This window comes from Aspergillus alliaceus (assembly GCF_009176365.1).
Source record: "Aspergillus alliaceus strain CBS 536.65 unplaced genomic scaffold BDW43scaffold_6, whole genome shotgun sequence".
Lineage (NCBI taxonomy): Eukaryota > Fungi > Ascomycota > Eurotiomycetes > Eurotiales > Aspergillaceae > Aspergillus > Aspergillus alliaceus.
The window spans coordinates 839794-863722 of NW_022474689.1; the positions used below are offsets into that span (position 1 = coordinate 839794).

General features: G+C 48.8%; 10 protein-coding genes across 10 annotated transcripts; 4 read left to right on the top strand and 6 right to left on the bottom strand.

Moving 5' to 3' along the window:
- Positions 1 to 76: 76 nt before the first annotated feature.
- Positions 77 to 4716, top strand: BDW43DRAFT_265275 (WD repeat protein). The gene is made up of 7 exons (XM_032040768.1): positions 77 to 301; positions 389 to 577; positions 667 to 2937; positions 2993 to 3433; positions 3494 to 3740; positions 3799 to 4049; positions 4123 to 4716. Exons 1-7 carry the CDS (start codon positions 221 to 223, stop codon positions 4618 to 4620), a joined length of 3978 nt encoding a protein of 1325 aa, XP_031904191.1. The 5' UTR covers positions 77 to 220; the 3' UTR covers positions 4621 to 4716.
- A 960-nt stretch (positions 4717 to 5676) lies between these two features.
- On the bottom strand, positions 5677 to 6015 carry BDW43DRAFT_307628 (uncharacterized protein; the record flags this gene model as incomplete). The annotated part of the gene is made up of 1 exon (XM_032046287.1): positions 5677 to 6015. One exon carries the CDS (start codon positions 6013 to 6015, stop codon positions 5677 to 5679), a length of 339 nt encoding a protein of 112 aa, XP_031904192.1.
- An 83-nt stretch (positions 6016 to 6098) lies between these two features.
- BDW43DRAFT_307629 (uncharacterized protein) lies at positions 6099 to 6447 on the bottom strand (the record flags this gene model as incomplete). Its single annotated transcript, XM_032046288.1, has 2 exons — positions 6099 to 6331; positions 6387 to 6447. The coding sequence occupies 2 exons, from the start codon at positions 6445 to 6447 to the stop codon at positions 6099 to 6101; spliced, it is 294 nt and encodes a 97-aa protein (XP_031904193.1).
- A 1026-nt stretch (positions 6448 to 7473) lies between these two features.
- On the bottom strand, positions 7474 to 8161 carry BDW43DRAFT_307630 (uncharacterized protein; the record flags this gene model as incomplete). Its single annotated transcript, XM_032046289.1, has 2 exons — positions 7474 to 8076; positions 8147 to 8161. The coding sequence occupies 2 exons, from the start codon at positions 8159 to 8161 to the stop codon at positions 7474 to 7476; spliced, it is 618 nt and encodes a 205-aa protein (XP_031904194.1).
- Positions 8162 to 8995: 834 nt separating this feature from the next.
- ccpA lies at positions 8996 to 9632 on the bottom strand (the record flags this gene model as incomplete). The annotated part of the gene is made up of 2 exons (XM_032046290.1): positions 8996 to 9565; positions 9618 to 9632. 2 exons carry the CDS (start codon positions 9630 to 9632, stop codon positions 8996 to 8998), a joined length of 585 nt encoding a protein of 194 aa, XP_031904195.1.
- A 1510-nt stretch (positions 9633 to 11142) lies between these two features.
- Positions 11143 to 13381, top strand: BDW43DRAFT_307632 (putative phenol 2-monooxygenase; the record flags this gene model as incomplete). The annotated part of the gene is made up of 6 exons (XM_032046291.1): positions 11143 to 11174; positions 11240 to 11453; positions 11522 to 11991; positions 12054 to 12088; positions 12138 to 12367; positions 12422 to 13381. The coding sequence occupies 6 exons, from the start codon at positions 11143 to 11145 to the stop codon at positions 13379 to 13381; spliced, it is 1941 nt and encodes a 646-aa protein (XP_031904196.1).
- A 319-nt stretch (positions 13382 to 13700) lies between these two features.
- On the top strand, positions 13701 to 15076 carry BDW43DRAFT_265285 (D-isomer specific 2-hydroxyacid dehydrogenase family protein). Its single transcript, XM_032040769.1, has 2 exons — positions 13701 to 14271; positions 14358 to 15076. Exons 1-2 carry the CDS (start codon positions 13755 to 13757, stop codon positions 14855 to 14857), a joined length of 1017 nt encoding a protein of 338 aa, XP_031904197.1. The 5' UTR covers positions 13701 to 13754; the 3' UTR covers positions 14858 to 15076.
- BDW43DRAFT_205384 (OPT family oligopeptide transporter) lies at positions 15006 to 18051 on the top strand. The gene is made up of 2 exons (XM_032039196.1): positions 15006 to 16020; positions 16079 to 18051. The coding sequence occupies exons 1-2, from the start codon at positions 15133 to 15135 to the stop codon at positions 17636 to 17638; spliced, it is 2448 nt and encodes an 815-aa protein (XP_031904198.1). The 5' UTR covers positions 15006 to 15132; the 3' UTR covers positions 17639 to 18051.
- Positions 18052 to 20655, bottom strand: BDW43DRAFT_205385 (SH3 domain protein). Its single transcript, XM_032039197.1, has one exon. The coding sequence runs from the start codon at positions 20511 to 20513 to the stop codon at positions 18465 to 18467; it is 2049 nt and encodes a 682-aa protein (XP_031904199.1). The 5' UTR covers positions 20514 to 20655; the 3' UTR covers positions 18052 to 18464.
- Positions 20656 to 21980: 1325 nt separating this feature from the next.
- BDW43DRAFT_205406 (putative cell division protein kinase (Ctk1)) lies at positions 21981 to 23847 on the bottom strand. Its single transcript, XM_032039198.1, has 5 exons — positions 23714 to 23847; positions 23552 to 23654; positions 22655 to 23485; positions 22440 to 22595; positions 21981 to 22343 (listed from the first exon to the last, which is right to left on the bottom strand). The coding sequence occupies exons 1-5, from the start codon at positions 23770 to 23772 to the stop codon at positions 22314 to 22316; spliced, it is 1179 nt and encodes a 392-aa protein (XP_031904200.1). The 5' UTR covers positions 23773 to 23847; the 3' UTR covers positions 21981 to 22313.
- Positions 23848 to 23929: the final 82 nt, after the last annotated feature.

The following is a 23929-nucleotide window of genomic DNA, read 5'->3' on the forward strand; positions in this document are numbered from 1 at the left end:
GCGGCAAGTGGAGCGGTGGGCGGATTTATTAATTAACTTCCCCGAGCTTCAGCTCCCTTCACCCCCCATGTTTCTGATCGCGAAGAGCGTGTACTCTCCCCTACGCTTCTTTATGTTTTTGAGACCTCTATTTTTAACATCTTTCCACTGTCTGGACCCGGCAATGGTGTAACCCTATCTTGAGCGCAACAAGCGACCACTCAAACAACAACCCGCCTCTATGCGAGCGGTACTGCCAGGGAGACCCCGAGCGAAGCTCCAGTCTTTCAGCACCGCACTGTGGGATGGTCTCCGCGTTGTCGTAAGGAAAACCGCAAATCATCCCATGAATAAAAATTCGCATTATGACTAAACTCTGCTAATGCTTGTTCGTCTGTGTTCGCTGTAGGTATACATCTCTGGCCATGCGCTGGTCATCCTCGGCGGTCCCCACACCCTCCTACAAACCATCTACGTGGATGATGCCGACTCCCTCGAAGCAGTAACAATTGACGAAGCTTCTGGAAAGATTGCTGTGTGTGGTGGATCGGATGTTTTTATTTACCAGCCGTACGGAATCAAGCGTGAAACGTTAAAGGTCCGTTGCCTTGAAGGGAATGAATATTCGCAGCGAGGAAGCGGTCGATTTGGAAGCGCAGTAGTAAATGCTGATGCTTGTTGGTATAGTGGTCTCTTGTGCATACATTTCATCAGGAGGATGACGACGAGACGATCCGGACACTGTCGTGGGGTTCCTCCGATGAGCTGCTCCTGGGAAATTCACACCTCACCCTCTGGTTCCTGAATGATGTGCCGCGTCCTGTGTGGAAGCAAAAGCTCGCGAACCCTGTTAAATTTGCTCGGTTCTCCCCCGACTCAACGTTGGTGATTACTACGGGACATTACGACCGCCTAGTCAAAGTATGGCGACGTTTGTCGTTCGGCGCGGACGATGTTCGCTTCGAGGTGTCATACCTTTCGCATCCTGCAATCGTCACGGGTATCCATTGGCGCAGGCCATTTCATAAGGAGCAATCGATCGATATCGTTCTCTACACAATATGCGCGGACAATAAGATCAGGATATGGACAATGATGGATCATCACGCTCCGACGATTTTACAACTATGGACACAAATTGATATGGGCGCATCTGTTCAACCAAGGCATACAGCAGACCAGAGCAATGTATCTCGACGATATGGATTCGTCATTGATAGTAGAGACTTTTGTATGGCCACCGAACGGGCAGTGCAAAGGTGTGCAGGGAGCAAGGGAAACCACGCTTTAGAGCACATCATCGAAATCGCCAACAAAAGCCCTGAAATCTGCGTTGTGATAGATGGGCAGGGTCATATGTCTGCCTGGGCACTCGAGGATGTCGGCTCCAAGATCAAGTCTGAATTGAACGTCTTCAACATCCTCCATGCAGAAGGCTTCAATTTTTCATTCATGCCGGGGCTGTCTCCAGATGAAGACTACGCTCAGTTGTGTGCATTCCAGAGTACCCACTTAGGGGACTCACTTTCTATTCTTGTGCATCATTTCGACGGTCGTATAGAATGGTATGACTCGCAGGTCGATACATTATTCGATCCGGCGTCTCGCAAGGGCCGGATTACGCTGAAAGCATCCTGGACTGGCCACAATGGCCCAGTCAAGAAGATCGTCCGTAATGCGGTTGGCGATACTCTTGTTTCACGTACAGACGACAACAAAGCAATGATTTGGAAGCAGAAGCGGAGAGATGACGGATCGATGCTCGTCCGCAAAAGCTCCTTATACTCAGATGAACATATCCATCGCACCTGTGTGGTCGAGAATGGAAATTTCCTTGTCAATCTCCACCATAGTGGAATTTCCGTCTGGGATCTCCGCTCATTCCATGCTAGGAAAATTGCTGCGTCGACCTTTGAATTATCAAGCAAACCACTCTGTGTTCTACCGATCCCTACAACTGAAAAGGGAATGGTATATATAGCAACTATTGGAGCTGATCGGAACGGAATAGCTTGGGAAATCCGACAACCAACTGCGACGCACAAAGTGAATGGGACGCATGATCCTCAATGCTATCTACGGAAATTTTGCACTTTTCACCTAGGCCTTGAGGAGGATATGTCTTATATCTTGCCTGTTGACCCGGCTGGACCTAAAGCTAAGATGTCCGGGTTTTTCGATATATTTTCCCCCGACATAGCGTTATCCTATACCCGGACCGGTATTATCCACACCTGGGCCGCTAAGGTCGATAGGGAAAAATGCCGAGTTGAATGGCTACTGACGTCCACAGTTGAGACGGGCATCACTAATCCGTCTCTTGCTAGTGGAAGCTCCATCAGAAAGGCTGCTCTTGTCGACGAGAACCGCAGCCACTTAACAATCTGGGACACAAATGGCGCCCAACTGGAGTATGAGGAGCATTTTGGCCAGAAAGACATAATTCGTGATCTGGATTGGACGTCTACCCCAGATATGCAGTCCATTCTTGCGGTTGGATTTCCTCACAAAGTCATTTTGTTGTCACAGCTTCGCTATGACTACCTTGATGCTCGACCTTCCTGGACGCAAGTTAGAGAAATCTGGATTCGTGACTTAACACCTCACCCGATTGGAGATTCCTGCTGGCTCAACAACGGCCACCTCGTGATTGGAGCGGGGAACCAAATCTTCGTGTATGATAATGAGATCGACGCCCACGATCGTTTAGTTTCGCACCTTCGTATTCCGTCGCGTGGTCTAGGCTTTGTTGACCTCTTTGAGGTTGTCAGTCGGTTGAATGGCCCGTTGCCTGTCTTCCACCCCCAATTTCTGGCACAGTGTATCCTGAGTGGAAAGAGTAACTTGGTACATTCTATATTGATAAACTTGCACCGGAAACTCAAATTCTATACGGAAGGTGACGATTTTGACGGTTTCTTGGACATGGCTCTAGAAGACTTCTATCTGGACCACGATGTGAGTCTATCGAGATATGCTTGCTCTTTGTAGTCATTTCTCTAACCTTGAGTAGACCTCCCAGAAAGAATCCAAGGAGTTACACTCCGCATATGCAGATCTTTCGCTAGAGGATGAACCGTCAGTCATGGATGAGAGCACTGCCGTCGCGCTCAATGAGAACTTGGCTAAGGTTGCTTTGCCACAACTTTCCAGTCAGGAGCAATTCCGCCTAGCTGATACCATTGAGTGTGTTGCCACTGTCGAAAAGCACAGGCGCTCAATGGACGACAATGCTGCGCGTTATCTGCTCTTCTTCCGTCAACACATGCTGCGAAGAACACAAGGTGTTGCAAACAAGGATACGGTCTCCTGGAGAGAGATTGTCTGGGCTTTCCATAGCGGCAGTCAGGATATCCTTCTTGACCTTATATCGAGACAGTTCGGCGGTAAGATGGTATGGAAGGCAGCCAGAGAGAGCGGCTTGTTCATGTGGTTGTCAAGCACATCTGCTATTGTAAGTAATATATAACCCATGCCCTGTCCCTCCGCGCCTCTTTATGCTGATAGTTACTAGCGAGCTCAGCTAGAAGTGGTTGCTCGAAATGAGTATACCAAATCGGAGGAGAAGAACCCAATCGACTGTTCATTATACTATATTGCGCTCAGAAAGAAGAACATCCTTCAAGGCCTCTGGCGTATGGCTCATTGGAATCGTGAGCAGGCTGCGACTCAACGTCTACTGGCAAATAATTTCCAAGAACCTCGCTGGAAGACAACCGCTCTAAAAAATGCATATGCCTTACTTGGGAAGCGCAGATTTGGTGAGCTTTTGTCCAATATAGGTTTTGCTTTCATTCTCCCCGCTAACGACTCTTTTAGAGTACGCTGCGGCATTTTTCCTTCTTGCGGACCATTTGCACGATGCCGCTATGGTATGTATCAATCAAGTCGGGGATCTCCAGCTTGCGATTGCGATTGTACGCGCCTACGAAGGGGATGACGGGCCGGTGTTGAAGGAAATCCTGGAAGAGAGGGTCTTGCCTGAAGCTGCCTCTGACGGGAACCGATGGATGGCTTCCTGGGCTTTCTGGATGTTGGGCCGTCGCGATATGGCTGTGCGCTCGCTCATCGTAAGTTGACCGACCAACCAGGCTATTTTACTCAATCCTTTCTCTTGATACTGATGCTTTCGCAACTTTTCAGTCCCCAGTCGAGACCCTCATTCCTTCGACACCTTTGTCTCCGGGAAGCCCTGGAACGATTCCACTACACGCCAAGTCATATCTATCGAACGATCCCGCATTAGTAGTCTTATACAAGCAACTACGTGAAAAGACGTTGCAGACCTTGAAGGGTGCATCTAAAGTCTCTGGACCAGTGGAGTGGGAGTTCGTTATCCGCAATGCGCGCCTCTACGATCGAATGGGTTGTGACCTTCTAGCTTTGAATCTGGTGTGCCATTGGGAGTTCTTGGCCGAACCTCCACCCACCAGTACAATGGAGAAAGTTTCATTTGACCTGGAACACAATGGTGTTGACTATCGTAAAATGCTTCGACGACGAAGCAGTCTCGTGGTAGCCGACTTGCCGATCAAGCCGGGCCTAGCACAGTCTTCGGAGACATTAAAGAAACCCCAACCACCCCCAACCATATTTCACGAACCCGATCCTGATGCACTACTCGATAGTTTCGGATTTTAGCAAAATATGTCTATCTGTTCATATATGTACCGGATTTTCTTGACCCATTGATGGGAGCTTTACTTTTCTAGTATGGATACTGGAGGGCTAATTCAGCAAATATTAACTAGTTAACTATTCACTCTGGTTAAAAATCAGGGAATTCTTTGATTTACTTAATTATAATAACTGATGATCATATCTCGTAAACTCTTGAAGGACCAGAGATTTTAGTAGTACATGAATCAATTTAAGAGATTGATTTATGTTAGCAAAGTCACGTGGCGCGACTGGTCCCCTGTTGTTCGGTTTGCTCTTAGTAACAACCTTTCTTCTTGCAAGAGAGCAATCCTCGAAGAGGTGCCTCATTCAGCAATAGCTCCGGGATTGAGTTCAAGTGAAGGGCACATAAATTCCTGCGTTCCATGCCCTGCACGACCAAGAGCCTTGTAGTTCTTGCTTAAGAAGCCGGGTCCAATGCAGTTATCGACAATGCTACGCATCGGGAGCAAGCGGATCTGTGCCAAACAGCCTCCTGATCCTTCGAGAACAGAGTATGGGTAGAGCTGATGGAGGGAGGTACTATGAACATTCAATGCTAAGTTGAAGGATGAGTTGCCTAATTTCTCTGCCCATGCTGATGCATTGAGCATATATCAAGGAATGGGAAGAGTTTCATATTGCAGTTGAGGGCTTCACTTGCATAGCCTGGATGAAAGGCCACGGCGACTAGATATAAGTATTCGACCAGTGAAAGGTACCGTACCTAGGTATTAGGGCCGTCTTCACATATTGGGTTAGACTCGGTGTGCCCGGAACCAATCAGGGCGTTGCAAGACAGGCTTTTAAGTATACTACGGATTCATCCAGTTAAATACGTCTATCATTGGAAGAAGCTCGAAAATAACTTAAGTTATACATGGACGTTTTATAATTATCTAGTGTCACACTGGCAATGGAAACGTAGGGTAGAAAGACAATATTATCACCAGCCGCCATTTGGACAAGAGAAGCATCAATGAAACTGAAAGAATAAGAACAAGATTAATACAAATACACAAGCATCTTCAATAATAATCATGGTGCAATTTGGTGAACGAATTCAATGACTGCATCAGCCATCTGCTGAAGTCCTGGGTCCTCCGGAGGATAATGGCCTGCATTTTCAAGTTCCACGGTCTTGACTGACACATGTTTGATACGGGACAGGATCAGTTCACTAAGGTGCAGGGGCGTCCATTTATCTTGATCAGACTGCGTAAGAAGGACAGGACAGACATTAAAGTCCTCCGGCTCGAAGGTGGGTCTGTATGACGAGTACGTGGACAAGAAGTGCATCGAAGCCCAAAAGCCGACAGAAGACCGGTCTGCCAGGAAATCCTTCAAAGCGTCTGAATTGCTGACCAAAATCAACATCCTGCTCGCGAGCCACATTGGAAGGGACAAGGACCTCAACAGCGGAATATCACTCAGCTTGGCCAGAGGTACTCCAACTCTGCTCATGCAATGTTCCTAGCTGTTTCGTCGCGGACCTGCTGGATGCGTTGGTCCAGGAATGTCATGCCTACAATGCCTTTGACTTTCTTGTTCAGTGCAGCCGCGTGGTATGCTAGCATACCTCCAGCGCTAAGGCCATAGAGCACTATGGACCGATCGTCATTTTCAAGCTCGAAACTGATAACATCGTTCGCGATTTGGACCCAGTCATCATAAGACACCGGCTTGCCTCGCGCTACTTAAATACACCCATATCCTGGCATATCGACAGCCACAAGCTCGATGCCTACTATATATAGAGGCACTCCGAGGATCATCGACATCTAGCGCTAACGTTGGTGCTAACTCCATGATGAAGAATGATCCGAACCTTAGCTGCCAGATTTCTCCACCAGTCTAGATAGATTTTGTGACCACGGTTTTCCCACCAGTCTTCAGTAGGCAAGTGGTCCTTAGTGAGTGCTAGACGCTGTGGAAGAAATTTCTGTACATCCTTCCAATCCTTTTGGTTCTCGTACGTTTGTGAAGAAACCATGGTGGCGATATTTATATATATGTATATATATATATATGTGAGACGTCACGGATGAGACAGCGTGATTATAGTACCGTAGGTGAAAGCAGTTTCGAATTGAAAATAAAGCTAAACGTGACTTTTAGAACTAATAGCGCCTATAATGCGTAAAATATACATTTACAAACCGTGAACGTCTTTATATAAATCTTGATAGGTATTATGCTACCTCAAGCTTGCTAAAGTGGAGGTCGGAGCGAAGGCTCCTCCGTTATAAAGGGGGATCCCGACTGCAGATCATCGGGCGGATATCTATCCGATATGGTACAGGTGCCGTCTACTCAAATACAAATGTTGACACAATGATTTGACGAAGCCGTTTGCTGACCCATGGATTTTAGTTTTCGGGCATGTAAATTATGGTCCGGACCTCGAATTGCCAATCATTAGGTAGGTTGTTAAACCACCCATCCCTATAGTTTTTACCCTTGAATATAATGAACACATAGTGGTACTACATACCTGTGGGCATCGATTGATTCGATCACAATAACATGCACTATTCGCGAAGTCTAGGTTGCAAAACTGCCCACTGATCGTTGTATTCAGCGCGGGTACCTACCTTAGCGGTAGATATAAGGCCCACTGCGAAGGTTATCTAGGAGGACCCTGTAATATAGAATAGGGGACTAGATGCCTCAGGGTTAATCCCGTATGCAACGTAACTATCTTTCAAGGGGTGCCATAAACTACGTGAGCCGTCAAATTATACGCTACAAGAAAACCCGATATCGCATTATAGTCACACTTCTCATAGACTTTCCAAATCAACCAAAAAAAAAAACATCTCATGTAAACAAGCCTCACAACCTCAGAAGCCTGGGCCTCCAAACCCTCGACAAAGCCGATCCATTATGCACCCCGTTCCCAGTCCCATTATTATTCCCCGTATTATTAGCACCTACGGCCCCCGTATAGTTCCCAGCCGTATAACTCCCAACCTTCCCATGAAGCCACGATGCCATCTCATGATACACAGGCCTAATCTTCTCGCACTCTAGCTTCACCCAAACCTGCGTAAAAGTCGTAAAGTTGCGCTCCTCGCACTCGCTGATCGTCTTGCCTTGCCCAAGCGCTTTCCGTATAAGAGGTGGCTCGCTGCACCCGGGTAGCTCGTGTACGGTAATGTTGCATTGGTCGAGACTGTCTTGCCAAAAGAGCTCTGCGTCGATAGAGATGTGGTCTACTTCGAGGGTGTAGCGGAGCGGAACGGGGACTTCCTGGCATTTGTTGGCTACGACGTCGACGGCAGTTGTGAATTCCTCGTGGAGTTTGAGATTGGGGTCATCGGGGTAGGAGGTGTGGTCGTCGGCTGGGCATTGGGGGGAGAAGTTTGCCCAGACGCGGGCGGCGCTGAGGGCTGTTGTTGTTGGTGGGGTGGCAAGGAGGGTTAAGAGAGGGAGAAGCTGTAGGTATTCTTGTCAATCATTTTATCAAGGCATAGTGTACTGTGGGGGGCTTTTTGAAGCTACTGACGTTTGTGAAATGCATGGTAGGTGGGATGCTTGCTTCTTGGTACAGGAGTAAAAGTGATATATACAACTAACGATAGTTGGGTATCAAGTGAAATTAATAACAACAAATGAATCAAACGTTCTAATTCCAGTGGACTGTCTGATTCCTGCACTCGTTATATACTGTATTCTTTGGCACAAGCTCGTTCGCTGAAATGCTCTCAGAAGGCAGGGAGATCGACATCTTCTTCCGCCAGACAGGGCCGTGTCGTATGGCTGCAACAGGAAGAATTGGACTATCTCTCCATGGAAATATGTATATCCTTGCCTACAGGAAAAGCATCTGTCGCTCAACATTCTTGCGAGAGGTGCTCGGCTCACATAGAAAATTACAAACATTCCAGTGGTTCCATTCCATACTGGCGGTGCCGCTGTCGGGTTGGGTCGGCAGGGTGGATGCGACACGTATGCTCTTATCTTGAGTTTGTATCTTGTGCTTGAATGATTGGAAGCGATGGTATGACAGGATATGATTTTTTTTGGTGGAGATAGGGTATGTGTCTGGTATAACCACTTGCTTTTCTACTTTACAAAAGGCGGATATCTCAGGTGGTACGTTTGTGTCTAACAAACTTAGGGTGGTATTAGTTATAGTATAGCGATTGCTTAAGCAGGGCCCAATGATAGTCGTGGTTTGGACTTCAATTATAGTGTCACTTCATATAGCAGCGTATTTAGAATATAAAGGAAAGTAAATTAGGTATTAATAAAGAGGCAATCACGAAAGAAAGTTTTATGATGATACATCGTCACAAAGTTATCCACTGGCGGACAAAAATTGTACTCAGTACTTTTCCACAAGACATTGATCTCACAGACCAAGACCACCTAAGAAAGTATTCGCGTGGTGCTCTTTAGATGGGGGCTTCGCAGCCTCACGATGGGGTTGCGAGGCTTCTTCGTCCTCCTTCGCATCTCCTTTCTCTTCCTCTCCCTTTTCCTCGGCCTCTTGAACAGGGTGTTTGACAGTGTGTCCATCCTCACAAATAAGGTTGAGCGTCAGGAACTTGTCAAAAGCATACTCGGGAAGACAAGGACTCTGGGCGTGGTTCTCATCCGGGTGGAAGGGAACAATGTAGTCAGGAATACCAACGCATTCCTTGTTGGCAAAGATACCGAGACCGTGGCATTTTCGGAAAGTGTCTTTGGTAATGGCGTCTGCGGTGAAGGAGTAGGAGTCGATGTCATCGTGGTGATCCACCTTCACCTTGACACAGGTGTCCTGGGTGGCGGCGATCGTCCGAGGAAAGGATCCTTTGATCGTCTTTCCCTCGGAGTAACGTCCAGGCAGCTTTCCCGAGGGGCAATCGTCGTGGGCGTTGATTCGGACATGAGCTACGCCGTAGCCGTAGACGGCCGGCGCGAGAGCAGCAACGAAAAGCTGGTTATGTTCGTTAGAAGCGGAACCATTGAATGGGACGTCTAGTACATACCGTAGAGAAGTGCATTTTGTACTTGTTTGTAGAGGAGATGTGCTTGGGCCGAAGTGTAGTGTTTCGTCTGTCACTGAAAGTGCCTAAAGGTTTCTTGTCGACGATTGTACTAGGAAGAAAGAGAGATCTTTCAGAGAAGGTTGGGGATTCCTTTATGTATTCCAACGCGACGCGCCTAGGGTTCTTCTAAACAATCTCCATTTTTCTATCTTCCTAAGGAATGTAGGAGCCAACGGGTTATCCGGTTATCCTAGATAAGTGTGCAGTAAAATTTTGTGTGGGCATATCCTGGATCCTGGAATGCATTTTACTAAATGAGGCGGAGGTATTTCCCCTGGGGTGCCTGTAGATCATTAACTATTGCTGAAGGCTATAGGATTGTATGCCATTCCGCAACCTCGCAGCCTCGCGACCTGTGCAGACACAAGCAAGGGGTCGTCGAGCTTCGATGCAAGGGCACGCGATTTTGGCCTCCGTGCACGCAAATAATTCCATCTTCAGTTAATAATAAACAAAGTCGTCCAGTCCTCCCCCTTCCCGATTAACCACTTCTTCGGTAGTGAAGATGTTCTATGTAGACCTGACTTGAGTGCTGAGGGAATGTATTCCTGCCCTGGAATGCCACCCCAATTCCTTGGAAATCTATTGTTGGTTTAATTTACCAAGTATCCTGTACTCCATCTCAGTCGTACTTGCACAGCCTCCACACACTTTTCTTCTGAATACTGCGCGCTCTACTGTAGGGCGTAGTCCTTTAGCTGCAAATTCGCCAGAGATAGGCCATTTTAGGGCTCCCTCGTTACCTACCTACCCACACTAATTATTTCATTTCAGTTCTCAAAATGAGAAACAGCCTTTGCATACTTCAACTGAACTGTGATAAAGGGATATTTCATAATAAAATAAAATAGATTTAATAGTATTACGACTGTTATGTGCACGTGACCATATACATGCGCAAAAAGTAGAACCAATACATATATAACGGGACTCTAATAAACTCAACATGCCAGAGGATTGCCTTAAAGCAATGCAACTATACTTTCTTGGTGAAGGGGCCATCCGCTATTTGTGGAGGCCTTGAGGCCGAGAAGTCCATTTATCTACGAAGCACTACCTGGACTATAATCAGGGTTGTACCTTGTCTTTTTCTACAGAGAGCCGTGTGCATACCCCCTACGGTTAACTTTCTTTCCATTTTACCAAGAAATATCATGATGTTCTATATCGTTGTAGGATTTACTGCAGAATTACGTGTCATGCTGTGCTCATCCTAATCAGTAAATCAGTGGGCCTCATGCACGTCTCTGCATTAGTTCGTACTTCAGTCACCCACCCATCGCTTTGTAAGCGGAAACAGGAGATCATTCCCGCCGAATGAAGGGTCTTTGTTGCAGATTTGCTGCTGGCATCCTGGCCGAGAAAGGAAAATTCGAAGTTATAAAAGCTCGTGTTGTGCTGCTAAAGATCTGACACTGCAACCAGACTTTCAGTAGTACCGATTTCGTCCGAATTCCCTTCTATCATGGCTCCTGCGTCCGAATCCTACACCGATGTGTAAGTTTGACTGCGATAATAGCACTGAATTTTCTATATATTGGTCATTGATGGTTGATTGTTAGACTTATCATCGGCGCTGGTCCGGCTGGCCTTGCCGCTGCATACTGGATGGCCCGATGTGGTGTCAATGCACGTGTTGTCGACAAACGCGCCACTAAGGTTTTCTGTGGCTATGCTGATGGGCTAAAATCCGGAACAATGGAGCTTTTTGACAGTATGGGCTTTCAGCACAGGGTCGTGAATGAGGGCGTCGAGCTTCCCGAATTCATGTTCTGGGTTCGTTGAATCCCTTTTGTTCGGCTGTTTGGGCGAAAAGATAACTTCGTTACTAAAAGATTTTGTAGGCACATGATGAGAACGGAAAGTTGAATCGACACAAACCTTTTCGCAGTAAAAGTCTCGACGGTTTACCGTATCGTACTTTCGCCTTAGGCCAAGGAAGAATCGAGCGTTATATCCTCGATTCTATCAAGAGTAGCTCCGAACTTGTGGTCGAGAGAGGAGTCGCTGCGGAGTCGCTAGAGTATGATACAAGTCTTGATAATAACCATGATGAATACCCTATTAGGGTTAAGCTGAGGACGCTCACTGAGGAAGAGCTAAATGCTGCTTCAGCTTACGGTGGCTCTGCATCCCTCACGCGGGACAATGTGGCACCGGACGATGTGGAAGATTTGACTCCGAAAAGAAGGAATGTGCCGGGTACAGTTGAAATAGTGAAGGCGAAGTACCTCATCAGTTGCGATGGTGGCCACAGCTGGACAAGGAAACAGTTAGGTATCCCCTTTACTGGTTCCACGACGGAGCACATATGGTAATGTCTTCCTCCCCCCGCGGTCAATCTATTTTGGCGGGCGACTGACTGGTTGACTATAGGGGTGTTATTGATGTGGTTCCAATCACAAACTTTCGTAAGCCTACCACCCCCTTTACAGAAGTACTTAACTGACATATGGCTAGCTGACGTGCGCCGGGCGGCTACCGTGGCAACTAAGCATGGAGCGCTCATCATTATTCCAAGAGAGAGGCAGTTGGTTCGTTTCTATGTCCCGCTGATAGAGGTCAACCCATCGTCAGGGCGATTCGATCGATCATCTATTACGTTAGACGTGATGCGAAGAAAGGTTAGAGAGATGCTACAGCCGTATCGGTTCGATTTCAAGGTCTGTGACTGGTGGACTACATATCAGGTATATCATTTGTGCCGGGTTCCCAAGCGGCATCATGCTAAATATCTGAGTTAGATCGGCCAACGGCTTGCCCAGAACTTCACCAAAGGTCGCATATATCTTGCTGGTGATGCGGTCCACAGCCATTCTCCAAAGGTGGGACTCGGCATGAATGTAAGCATACAGGACGGGTTCAACATTGGCTGGAAAGTAGCCCTCGTTGCAAATGGTGTGACTCATCCCTCCATCCTTGACACCTATGAGCTTGAGCGTCGCCGGATTGCTGAGATGCTTGTGAACTTCGATCGCCACTGGTCACCACTATTTCTAAAACAGCAGGGTAGCTCCGTCTCTCCAGATTCACCGAGAAAATACGATGCCATGAAGGAGGTGCTCGACTCGAATGAGGCATTTGCCGAATGCATTGTGTCTCTCTATAGCGACAGTCCACTAGTCCATAAAAATGGGCAAGGCGTAGCTAAGAACCTCTCAGCAGGAGAGAGACTCATTGCAGCCAAGGTTCGCAATCAAGCTGATGGCCGACCTGAGTGGACTACGCGTATCCTTCAAAGCGATGGTCGCTTCCGCATTTTACTACTTGCTGGTGATATACGACAGGCGGAGCAGAAACGACGTGTACTGGCCTTCGGCGAGTATCTAGCATCCCATAACTCGGTTTTACGGCGATATACATCCAACCCCGGGAGGCTTCATGCGACCATTGACACGATTACCATTCATAGTGCGCCTGTGGAAGACGTTGAGCTTTCTGACTTGCCCGAGGCTCTACGACCTTTCGACGAGGACAGTGGCTGGGACTATAGCAAGGTCTGGAGCGACGGAGAATGCTATTGGGAATGGCAGTGTAACGGGAAGACCTATGAGAGGTGGGGAGTTGATCGGCTGAGGGGTGCTGTTGTTGTCTTGAGGCCGGATCAATATGCTGGATGGATTGGAGAGTTGGAGGATGTTGAGGGATTGTCCAAATATTTTGAGGGGATTCTCCGGAGCCCTAGACAGAGGGCAGTCTTGTAGCTATCTGATAAGTATCCTTTCTCAGCCGTGGGTCTACTGAAGTATATGTTCGTTATGATCAAGTCAGCCACAGTAGACAGATACCTGGTAGGGAAACATATCCATTGTTCAGAGAAAGTGTGTATAGTTTAAAGAAACAGGAAAAAGATAGAGTCAACAGGTTCTTCTTGATAGGCAGTGATTGTAACAATCCAATTATTTGCTAGTTATATTTAATTTGGCTTTGGTATCAGACCCACTAAGTAAGAAATGTCAGCCTTAGGGCGCGCGTGGGGTTCCCGAATATATAGACTGGTTTAAGCCTCGGCTTTCCAATCCTCCTTGACATCGCAAACCAAACCACACGATTCAACATTTCAAGAACACTTAAAAAATGAGTCCCCCACAGTTACCAAACCACCACCACATGGTAGTTCTACAAGGCGACTTTTTCTACGCCCCAGAGTTGATCCTTCCTGAACCCTACACGTACACGAAAACAGTGTACCCCCAAACCACACTAGCCAATCTCCACGAGCGCATCCATGATGCGTCCATTCTAGTCTTGTGCGCATTCCCCGTCGACGCGGTTGCACTATCCGAAGAAAAAACCCCGTATCTCAAGCATGTCGTGATCGTGGCCTCTGGCACCGACTGCGTCGATCTAGAAGCATGCAGAAAACGGGGCATTGCTGTCACTAATTGCCCCGGTGCAAATATCGCAGCTGTATCTGAACATGCGATTGGACTTTACTTCACGACACGACGGAAGATCGTGGATATGAATGCTGAAACCCGAGCCGGGGAATGGAAGAAAAGGATTCTGATGTTTCAATTTCTAGATAAGGATGGAATTCCGCCCTTGACGTGCGAAGAGGAGGTGGTTGGGATCATTGGGAATGGCCGCGTAGGTGTGTATGACTTTTTCTTCTTTTATTTTAGTGTTCTCTATGGTAGTGTTCTGTATATTAAGTGATGAGTCTAACGGGGACTATAGGGAAACGAATCGCTCATCTTGCTCAGGGACTAGGTATGAAAGTTCTGATTTCTGACCGGAAAAATCCTGGGGGTATTGGTAGCCCCATTAGTGAAGGGAGGACTCCCTTTGAGGCAGTTATCAAGCAGAGCACAGTGCTGTTTCTTGCGATTCCGTTGCATGAGACTACTCGGAACCTTATCTCGACCCCGGAGTTGGAAGCTATGTCGCCTCATGCCGTACTGATCAATGTCTCTCGCGGTGGCGTTGTAGATGAAGAAGCATTGGTGAGAGCACTGCGAAAGCATCAGATTGCTGGAGCAGCGACAGACGTGTTCTTGAAAGAGCCCGCTGGGCCTGATAACTCTCCTTTGCTGGCGGAGGGGACCGAGGATTTGAATTTGGTGGTGACGCCTCACTTAGCATGGTTGTCTCAACGGACGGCAAAAGGCTATTCGAAGTTATTTAAGGATGCAGTGGAAGGATGGTTCACAGGAAATCGGCCGAATGTTGTAGTATAAATTGAACTTCTCTGTATAGAGATGGCTTATCGAGAAGGTGACATCACCGGATCACGGCCTAGCTATCTTATCGTGCTTAGTCAGAATCAATGCGGCTGGACTTGTGACTGTATTGTGATTTATCATCAGCAACTCCTCAACTCTCATTGTCATCCCCCACTCCTCTTCTATACTTATCGCTTACGTTATGGACTGTTGAGATTCTTTTCGATCTCAGTTGTGACGGTGGGCCCTGGAACGTAGGGCTTGAGGGGGTTAGTGTTGCTGTCGATTCAATGAACTACCAAGCCATCAACATGTCGGACAGCGCCTCTAGGGGTGATCGATCGGCGAATACAGCGGCGGGAGATGGATCGCATCTCAGAGATTCTGATTATCGTACTAGGGTAAGGGTGGGCACAAATGATGATGGGTTTGCCGCAAACGCTGCAACGGAACGCCCGCCCGTGACTTCCTCACAGAGCTTCACTCCCCGATCCCTCCTTGTCGGCCTCATTATCGGTGCCCTTATCACGTTTTCGAACACCTATTTCGGACTACAGACGGGATGGATCAGTACAATGGCAATGCCGTCGGCATTGATAGGATTTTCGGTCTTCAAAGTGCTATCCAAACACCTTTCCTATCCCTTTACCCCCATTGAGAACGTCCTCATTCAAACGGTAGCAGGGGCAGTTGGGACGATGCCTTTGGGGTGTGGGTTTGTTGGTGTGATACCTGCGTTGGAATTTCTTATAAGAGATGGTGAAGACGGGCCCTCTGGTGAAGGAGGCGTCGGAGAGGGTGGGCCATTAAAGCTTAGTTTTTGGAAGCTGGTCGTCTGGAGTCTTGGTGTGTGCTTGTTCGGTGTTGTCTTTGCTGTTCCTCTGAGGAAGGAGGTGATTGTCCGCGAAAAGTTGAAGTTCCCCAGTGGGACAGCATCTGCGTTGATGCTGAGAGTCTTGCACGGAAATGGACAGAATGATGAAAAAGCAAAGGACAGAGTGAGCAATGCGGGAGTGGAGCGGGATGAAGAGGAAGAGGCACCTATACTGTCGCGGCAAACTGAGGAGAGTGGTTTTCTCCCGAGGAAACCCCTTTCTGAAGAGCAGGATAGTGACAAAAAGGATTGGAGGTCGAAGATGCGCCTCTTGGTTGGTGCCTTCGTCGTTTCCGGTGTTTATGTGAGGATACATACCGCTTCTCTTAACCAATACTGTGCTCGTGTACTAATAAATGCAGACATTGTTCTCATACTTTGTCCCACAAGTTCGTGATATTCCCTTATTCGGACTTTCGCTGGCACATAATTGGCTATGGACTCTCAACCCATCGCCAGCATATATTGGGCAAGGGATTATCATGGGGCCTTCTACCTGTATGCATATGTTATTCGGTGCTGTGTTAGGCTGGGGTGTTTTATCTCCGCTTGCCAAGGCCCGCGGTTGGGCTCCTGGCCCGGTGGACAGCTGGGAGGACGGGAGCAAGGCCTGGATAGTATGGGTTTCTCTGGCCATTATGCTCGCTGACTCCATTGTTAGTCTCGGCTGGCTAGTGCTCAAGCCAGCTGTGAAATATGCCCCTAAGCTAAAGACCAGATTCTTCCCTAGCCAGTTTTGGCGTCGAGGCTCTCCGCGAGGGCCCACAACATCTCATCACCATGATTATATCAGCTACTCTGCGCTGAGTCCTATTTCTGAGGAGCCTTCTGTACCAAGTCGCCGCCCTGTCTTGCTGGCCGGGAGGCAAGCCGAGGCTGATGATGAAGATGCTCCTCCATCTCAACTTATCTCCACAAGAACAGTGATCATTCTGCTACCCTTGACTTTGATATTGAACGTCGTCTGCATGCACTTCGTCTTTGGCGACGTTATTTCCCCGTTACTCTCCAGCCTTGCAACACTGCTGGCCGTTCTCCTATCCGTTATGGGTGTTCGCGCTCTCGGCGAAACTGACCTTAACCCCGTATCTGGAATCAGCAAACTGACACAGCTACTTTTCTCTCTCGCAACCCCTGCCTCCCGCTTCTCCCGACGCACTGCATTAGTCACAAATCTTCTTGCCGGCGCGGTGTCCGAATCAGGCGCCCTACAGGCAGGAGACATGATGCAGGACCTGAAGACAGGCCACTTACTTGGTGCAAGCCCCAAGGCGCAGTTCTATGGCCAGATGATCGGCAGTCTAGTCGGTGCCGTGCTGTCAACCGCGGTATACAAAATGTACGTGAACGTCTACGAGGTCCCAGGCCCCATGTTCCAGACCCCAACAGCCTACGTCTGGATCTTCACAGCCCGACTGGTCACGGGCCAAGGTCTTCCCCCAATGGCATGGGAAGCAGCCTTTATCGCCGGGGTGGCCTACGTCGCCATCACCATTCTCCGCATCGTTGGCGCATCCAGTATCGCAAACGGCGGTAAACGCGACGCAACAGCCTGGTGGCGAGCCTGGATCCCAGGTGGTATCGCCGTTGCCGTCGGAATCTTCAATGTCCCCTCCTTCACCCTCTCTAGAGCCATTGGCGGGTTAGTCGCCTGGTGGTGGTCTCAGAAACACAGCAGCAACAACCATACCCAAGAACTTGAACCTCCCACTCAGTTGTCCAACGAGACACACTCCCAAGACAATGCACCTCGACTGAATGCCGGGAATTCAGCGGCTGGAAACACCCCCGGACAGGTTATCAAGGACGCGGATGCCGCGTCCTCAACCGTCGTTGTTTTGGCTTCCGGGTTGATCCTTGGTGAAGGAATCATTAGCATCATCAATCTTCTTTTAGCAAGTGTGGGAGTTCCGCATCTGTAGATTTAGATGGCAATCGGATTGGTTCTTTAGAAAAGTGGATCACACCATTACTTCTCTGTGGCTTAGAGAGCTTTGTGGATGTAGAAGTAGAATTGCATTTATGTGAAGCTTGTGACTTTATTCCTCGATTACTTTTATTATTTCCAAGGGCGTCCTATCTACCTACATTACATAGATACACTAGATAGTTGCAACCCTTGTAGTAGAGGGCAAACAATTGAACGAAAATCATGAACCACGTCAAAATGTTGAAACAGGGCTGAACGATCATACATTATTTTTTTGCTTCGTTTTCCGGTTATCCATTGCATCCATACATCAATGTAAAAGCTCTGTACCAGGTTGACTAGACTGTCCAAAATGGATCGATTAGACGCAAGATACGCATCGGTAAAAAAGGCAAAAATTGAAAAGAAGAATATATTGTGAAAGAAAAAAAGGGGCTAATGACTTAAGGTAATCCAAAATATGTGGGTTTCGTGATTCAACAGTAAAATCTTACAACATTGGGTATATTCCGTCAGAGTTGATATGTGCAGATTCACTTGGTAGTGAAGGAGACGTAGGTAAAGCTTCATAAAAGTGGTCTGCTAGTGAGACGGAAAGGGTCGTACAGAATATGAAGGAAGGCATAGAGCAGGAAAGAAACGCAAAAAGAACCAAACTGGGGGAGTCGATCTGGGAGATGTGAGACATTGAAGACTTTGTGTTATTACTTTCGTTGCGGGAGCGCGTGATATCAAAGCAGAGCCATATCTATTAACGGCAAAGCCAGCCGAAGCCTTAATTCCAACCGATGGGCATTCATTTGACGGACGTTAACATCTCACTGGCCTGGCACGTTACTGCCTGGAGCTGGAGCCTCGACTGGGGTCGGAGTAGGGATTGCCGGCAATGCACCTGACGGAGGTGGAGTTTTGGGAGCCGCCAAGGGGCTTGGTCCTGGTGACCCTGCCGTGCGTGGGACTGGGCCAATCGCTCCGCCAGCACTGTTGCTACGTTGCCGCTGGCTGACTAGCATATCCGGCCGCTGCAGGCCCGGAGGGCCATAAGGACCCGGACTCATCGATCGAGGCGGCATTGGCCGAGGACCTGGTCCAGGGGAATACGATCGAGGAACAGGGGGGAACTGAGCAGGGGACATCGGACGCTGTTGATAGGGACGTGGAGGCGGGGGCCCAGCATATCCAGGATGAGCCGGAGACATTGGGCGTGCTGGAGACATGGGACGCGCCGCTGGTGACATTGGACGTCCACCTTGGGGATAGAAACGAGGGGAACCAGGAGGAACCGGTCCATTAGGTCCCATCATTGGGGGGCCACGTGGGCCGGGGCCAGCTCCGGGAGGTGGACGTGGTCGAGGCATCACAGGACGAGAAGAGAGACATGATCGAGGAACCACTCCTTGCTGGGACTGATCCATTCTGGTGCAGAGTGCCCACCCATCATCGTATTCATGAAGAAGCCGAACAAGCTGGCCAACATGGAGCTCCAGTTCGTCGTCCATGGAAGGCTTGAATTCCATTTGTACACGATGCACATTTGTCGGAGCCGGGGCCGGAGCCGGGCCATGTTCAGAAGGCCCAAAAGCTGGAACCGCAGCAACGGCAGGACTAATGTCGGGTGTTTCATTGGCTGGTGGGCAATTGACAGCGTTCGTTTTTGGATGCTCGGGTTGAGAATTGGTCTGCGGCTCCGAGTTCTCATGTAGAGTAGGAAGGCCATTCTCCGTCGGGTTGGAAGTTGAGGAAACTGCCACAGCCACAGCCGCTGTAGATACCGCCGCACCGATAGCGACGGTGTGATCAGCGGGTTCAGCAGGAACTGCACTTGAGCGAGCAATGGCCCCATTGTGGCCAGGGGCAATTGGAGGAGTAACTGGTCTGACCCCATTGCCAGGTGACGGGGCCTCCGCCTGATTGCTGAAGGGATTCTCGGGATCTGTAAAAGGATTCGAGCTGCTTGCATTCGATTGCGGAGTGGGAGGCGGCGAGGGATTTCCAGTGAGGTTGCGCGATGCAGCGGCGGTCGTTCCAAGAGCTGCACCTGCACCAGCCGCAGAGAGGGCGTTCGTAGCACTAGGTGTGAGATCGGGCGCAAATTGAGTCACCGGTCTGACGTTGAGCTGAGGTGGGTTGGTTGGCGTTGCTGGTTCAAACTTTGGCGGGGGCGGTGGAGGTGCTACACTGCTGGCGCCAAATGCTTTTTCATTTTCTGTCTCCATGTCGCCAAGCTTCTGGCCCTGCTTCTTCTTGCGCATAAACAAGAAAATAAGGGCCGCGATCAAGCCTACTCCAAGAATTACACCTATAGCAATACCCGCTTTTGCACCACCTGTGAGACCGTCAGACCCAGAAGCTCCGGGAAGAGCGGTTGCTGAAGATGCCGAATTATCCGAGGACGAGTGCGTGGCAGCGGCCTCTTCTAATCCAGTATTAGATAAGGAGGAAGTGGACGAGGTAGCCGTTGAGAAAGTCGTCATCATGGTAGGAGTATTCTTTTGATCAATAGTGGATGTTTCTGGTTCAACTGCCTTGGTAGTTTGTTCCGTCTCAGTCAATTGTACCTTGGCTGTCTGAGTCGTCTCGATCTTAGTGGCCGTTGGTTTTGTCTCCTCTGCTTTAGTTTTCGTTGCTGGTTCCTCAGCCGTACTTGGCTCCTCCTTCGCAGAAGTTCGGCTGTGCTGAACGGCGGGACCGACGCCGGCTGTGGGAGCTGCGGTCTTCGTCTTCGGGTTTTCACCTGTCACATAGCCACCTACGGGACCATCGAAATCTGCGGGGGCGGTCACATAAACTATAGTGACCTCTTGCCCATTGTCGGGGCTTCGTCCCTCCAGGCTGCGCCCATGGTTGTGATTGTGGGCGTGAACCATGATTTGCGATGTTAACCCGGTGAATATACTTGATACCTGGGTCAATTGTGGCCTGGGATGACAGGGCCAGGGATCATACGCTCTGGCGTCCCTTCACACGGTTATACTGGGGAAGTAGCAATGTCTGGCGAGGTGTGGCGATTGCCGATTGTATTTGTAGACTGGATATAGTTCAAAAGAATGTATGGGAGCTGGCAAGAAATGGACGCGAAAAGAAACCGGCGCTGGGCTGGTCTCGCCAGAATGACCGGCCGCGTTTGAAATTTAATGTGGCGCAAGCGCGTTAAGGAATGAGGAATGTGGGAATGTCAAAGAATGGCAAGTAGTGATCAGTATAGCTGAAGAGGCTGGGTGCCAGCCGGCGCAAGTTGATAAATGAAGGACAACGAGCTTCCAGGCCGTGCGATTTGAAAGAAAGGAAGGGCGCCCAGAGAGTAGGATCCCAAAGTGATTGGGACGAAAGGAAGGAGGGACAGCGAAGTGAAGGAAAGAGAAGTGTGAGAATGCGAGAATAGCACAGTATTTGGGATGTTGACCAACCCCAACCCTAGAACTAAGAGAAATAAATTACCGGTAATTACCGCGGCAGGCTGTAAACGAAATGAGATCAAAGCTTATGGAGGTTAATGAGGGGGAACCCACCCAATCAGGGTCTGGTATCTGCTGGTATGGGCTGGACCACGCTAACCCTCTGGGGAACCAGATCGTCGGATTTTATTGGCTTGTCATGGTACGGTGCCTGGTAACCTGACGGTCAATACATACACGAGGAACATGCCGAGTCACCCGCCACTGTTATTCGATCCCCACGCACGAGCGTCCCTTGGTACTGTATGGTACGCATCCAATAAACAGTGATTCCATGTATCTTCATTTTTACCTGCTCTATATTTTGGACCCTTCCCCCCTTTCCTTCTTCCCCAATAGATGTTCTATTATACATGTTCTTCTTTCCCATCAAAGAGAGAACAGGAGTTCGTCTGTACCACCACGGGGAAATAAACACAATACCATGGAAAGAGGCCGAGGTTTTAGTTTGCCTGTTTATTACTCTGGAGTTGATCGTCAATTGTTCAATCAGACAGGAACCGCCATTTTAATTAGCCAAGCCACTCGCTCCTCCGGCCGTTCCTAGTGGCCTCCACTCATCCCCGAAGACGTTGCATTGCATTTTTACATTTCAGCCTCGAGTGGCATACTACTCCTAATTCTGGAAATTGTTCTTATTACTCCGGAGGAACGACATGGGGATTTACTGCTCTTTCGCAGCTTCTAATTACGAAGGATACCATGGAAACAAGGGGTCCCGACAGAGTTTCTGCAAATATGTGGACCAGGTGATCTTAAACTGGGCTTCAACGTCCTGAATCTTGAGTTCTTCGGCTCTCAATCTCGCACAAAACACATCAGGCAACCGTCACGTGATCAACGGACGACGTTCTCCTTCCCGGCGCGTAAGCGACTTCTGGGAGGTGGACAGAGTAGTTGGCATTTTCCTGAGACTGAAGTTGACCGAAGGCTTCCCCAGCGGTTAGTGCCGATAGTCCTCGTGCCTTATGCGTGATCGTCTGGAGATTCCAAGCCGTCAAAAATGCTGAAACGCCTAAAAGATGCTGGTGGGACCCGGCCTGATTGTTGACCGCAGCAGGCCGCCATATGGCGTACAATCTTCGTCAAATGAACGCTTATCCAGTGGACCGATTGATTCTTTTCCTGTTTCCCCTAATTTTCTTTGTTTTCCCATCCTTCTTGAGATCGCTTGTCTCCCCGTAGCATGTGATTCACGGTATCCCGTATCAATTATGCCGAAAAATAGGGATGCTCTAGAGCCTATTGGATTATTAGAACTAGGTGGGGGAGGTAAAAAAAAGACCGATGATGCCTTCAGTAATTGTAGCAATTCTTTTTTCCTCCGGGGAAGCTTACCTCTTTAGCGGAAATACGCTGGCTACTCTCATAACGGACCAATTGTGTGACAAGATCACGACCTTTCGAAGAGGCCCCTCTGAGAATATCATCCCACGACTTGGCAGGATACTTGAAGAATTCCACCTTGCCCCAATCCGGGAGTTTCTCTATTTCCTGTCATCACCTCGTCAGTATGGGTCAATCAGGAAATGTTCAGCATGATCATGACATACCGGCCATATCTCCTGGTCCGGAGTACCTAGGGTCTGAAATATAGATTGAATAAGAGACAGATCACTCCCAACGGGCCCCGAGTCAAATAGCTGTTGGTGCCCTACAGCCACAGCTTCTGCGACCAGGCACCCAGCCGCCCAAAGATCGAGAGATGTTCCATATCCTTTATAACCAAACAATATCTCAGGAGGTCGATAGCATGTGGTTCCCACGTCCGTAATTTTCTTGTCAGCTGGCTCAGAAACGTTATGCCCGTCCTTCCAAGCGATGCCAAAGTCTGCCAAGTAGGCTGGCCCATCAGGCGAGCTCAACAGAATGTTCGAAGGCTTTATGTCCCGATGTATGACTCCCAACTCGTGGATATGCGCCAGTGCGCGAAACAAATCGTGCAAATGAGACCTGGTTTGGGTGGCAGTCAACATGCCCCGACGCAGCAAATGTTCAAAGTCATGATTTATGAAGGGAAACACTAGAAGAAACCGTCCCCCATCAAGTTTCAGGGTCTCCAGCAAAGGTATCACATGCTCTCCAGCAGTTTCCCGCAAGAGTTGAGCTTCACACTTTGCGTTGTGTGGCGGTGTTAAAAGATGGGGTACAGTGACTTTAACAGCAACCAGGGCCCCGTCTGCGCCCCTACACTTGTAGATAGTAGAATGAAGCCCGTCAAAATGATGGAGACACGCCCTGTACGGGCCAATATCTTCACCCACAGACCAGTTACCTACCTCTTCAGCATCTTGTAACGGATTGAGGCTACTAATTACAGGAGCGACTGAGCCCGTAGCTTCTGCGTCGTCGATAGCTTTCTGGCATAGCTGATCATATTCTTCCTACGCATTAAAGATTGAGTATCTGGAAGGTGATGGGAAGTACGATGCGTAGCTAAGAGTCCATACCTTCGATGTGGCCTGATCATAGGCTTCACACTCAAATTGCTTTGCTTGAGTCTGTGCCTCTACAAATGCGGCAGAAGATGAAGCGCGCTGATAAGCTGTCGTCCTAAGGTGAAAGAGACGCCATATAAGCATTGCCTGTGTGCAGGGTGTGTCCATTCTTACAAAGATTGGATGGCGGTTAACCTATCTGTGAAGCCCAGGGCTCTTTTCCAATCCGCCATGGTTAGATATGGTAACGGATCCCCGTAAGCCACTTGAAAGTATCACTCTCCATAACTCCATGGCATGGCATGCCAACATTCTCTCCAAAAATACCTCTTCAGGCACTAAACTTGCTTAGTGGATTTTGGAGGAGGGGGCATGTGACATCTGCCTCGC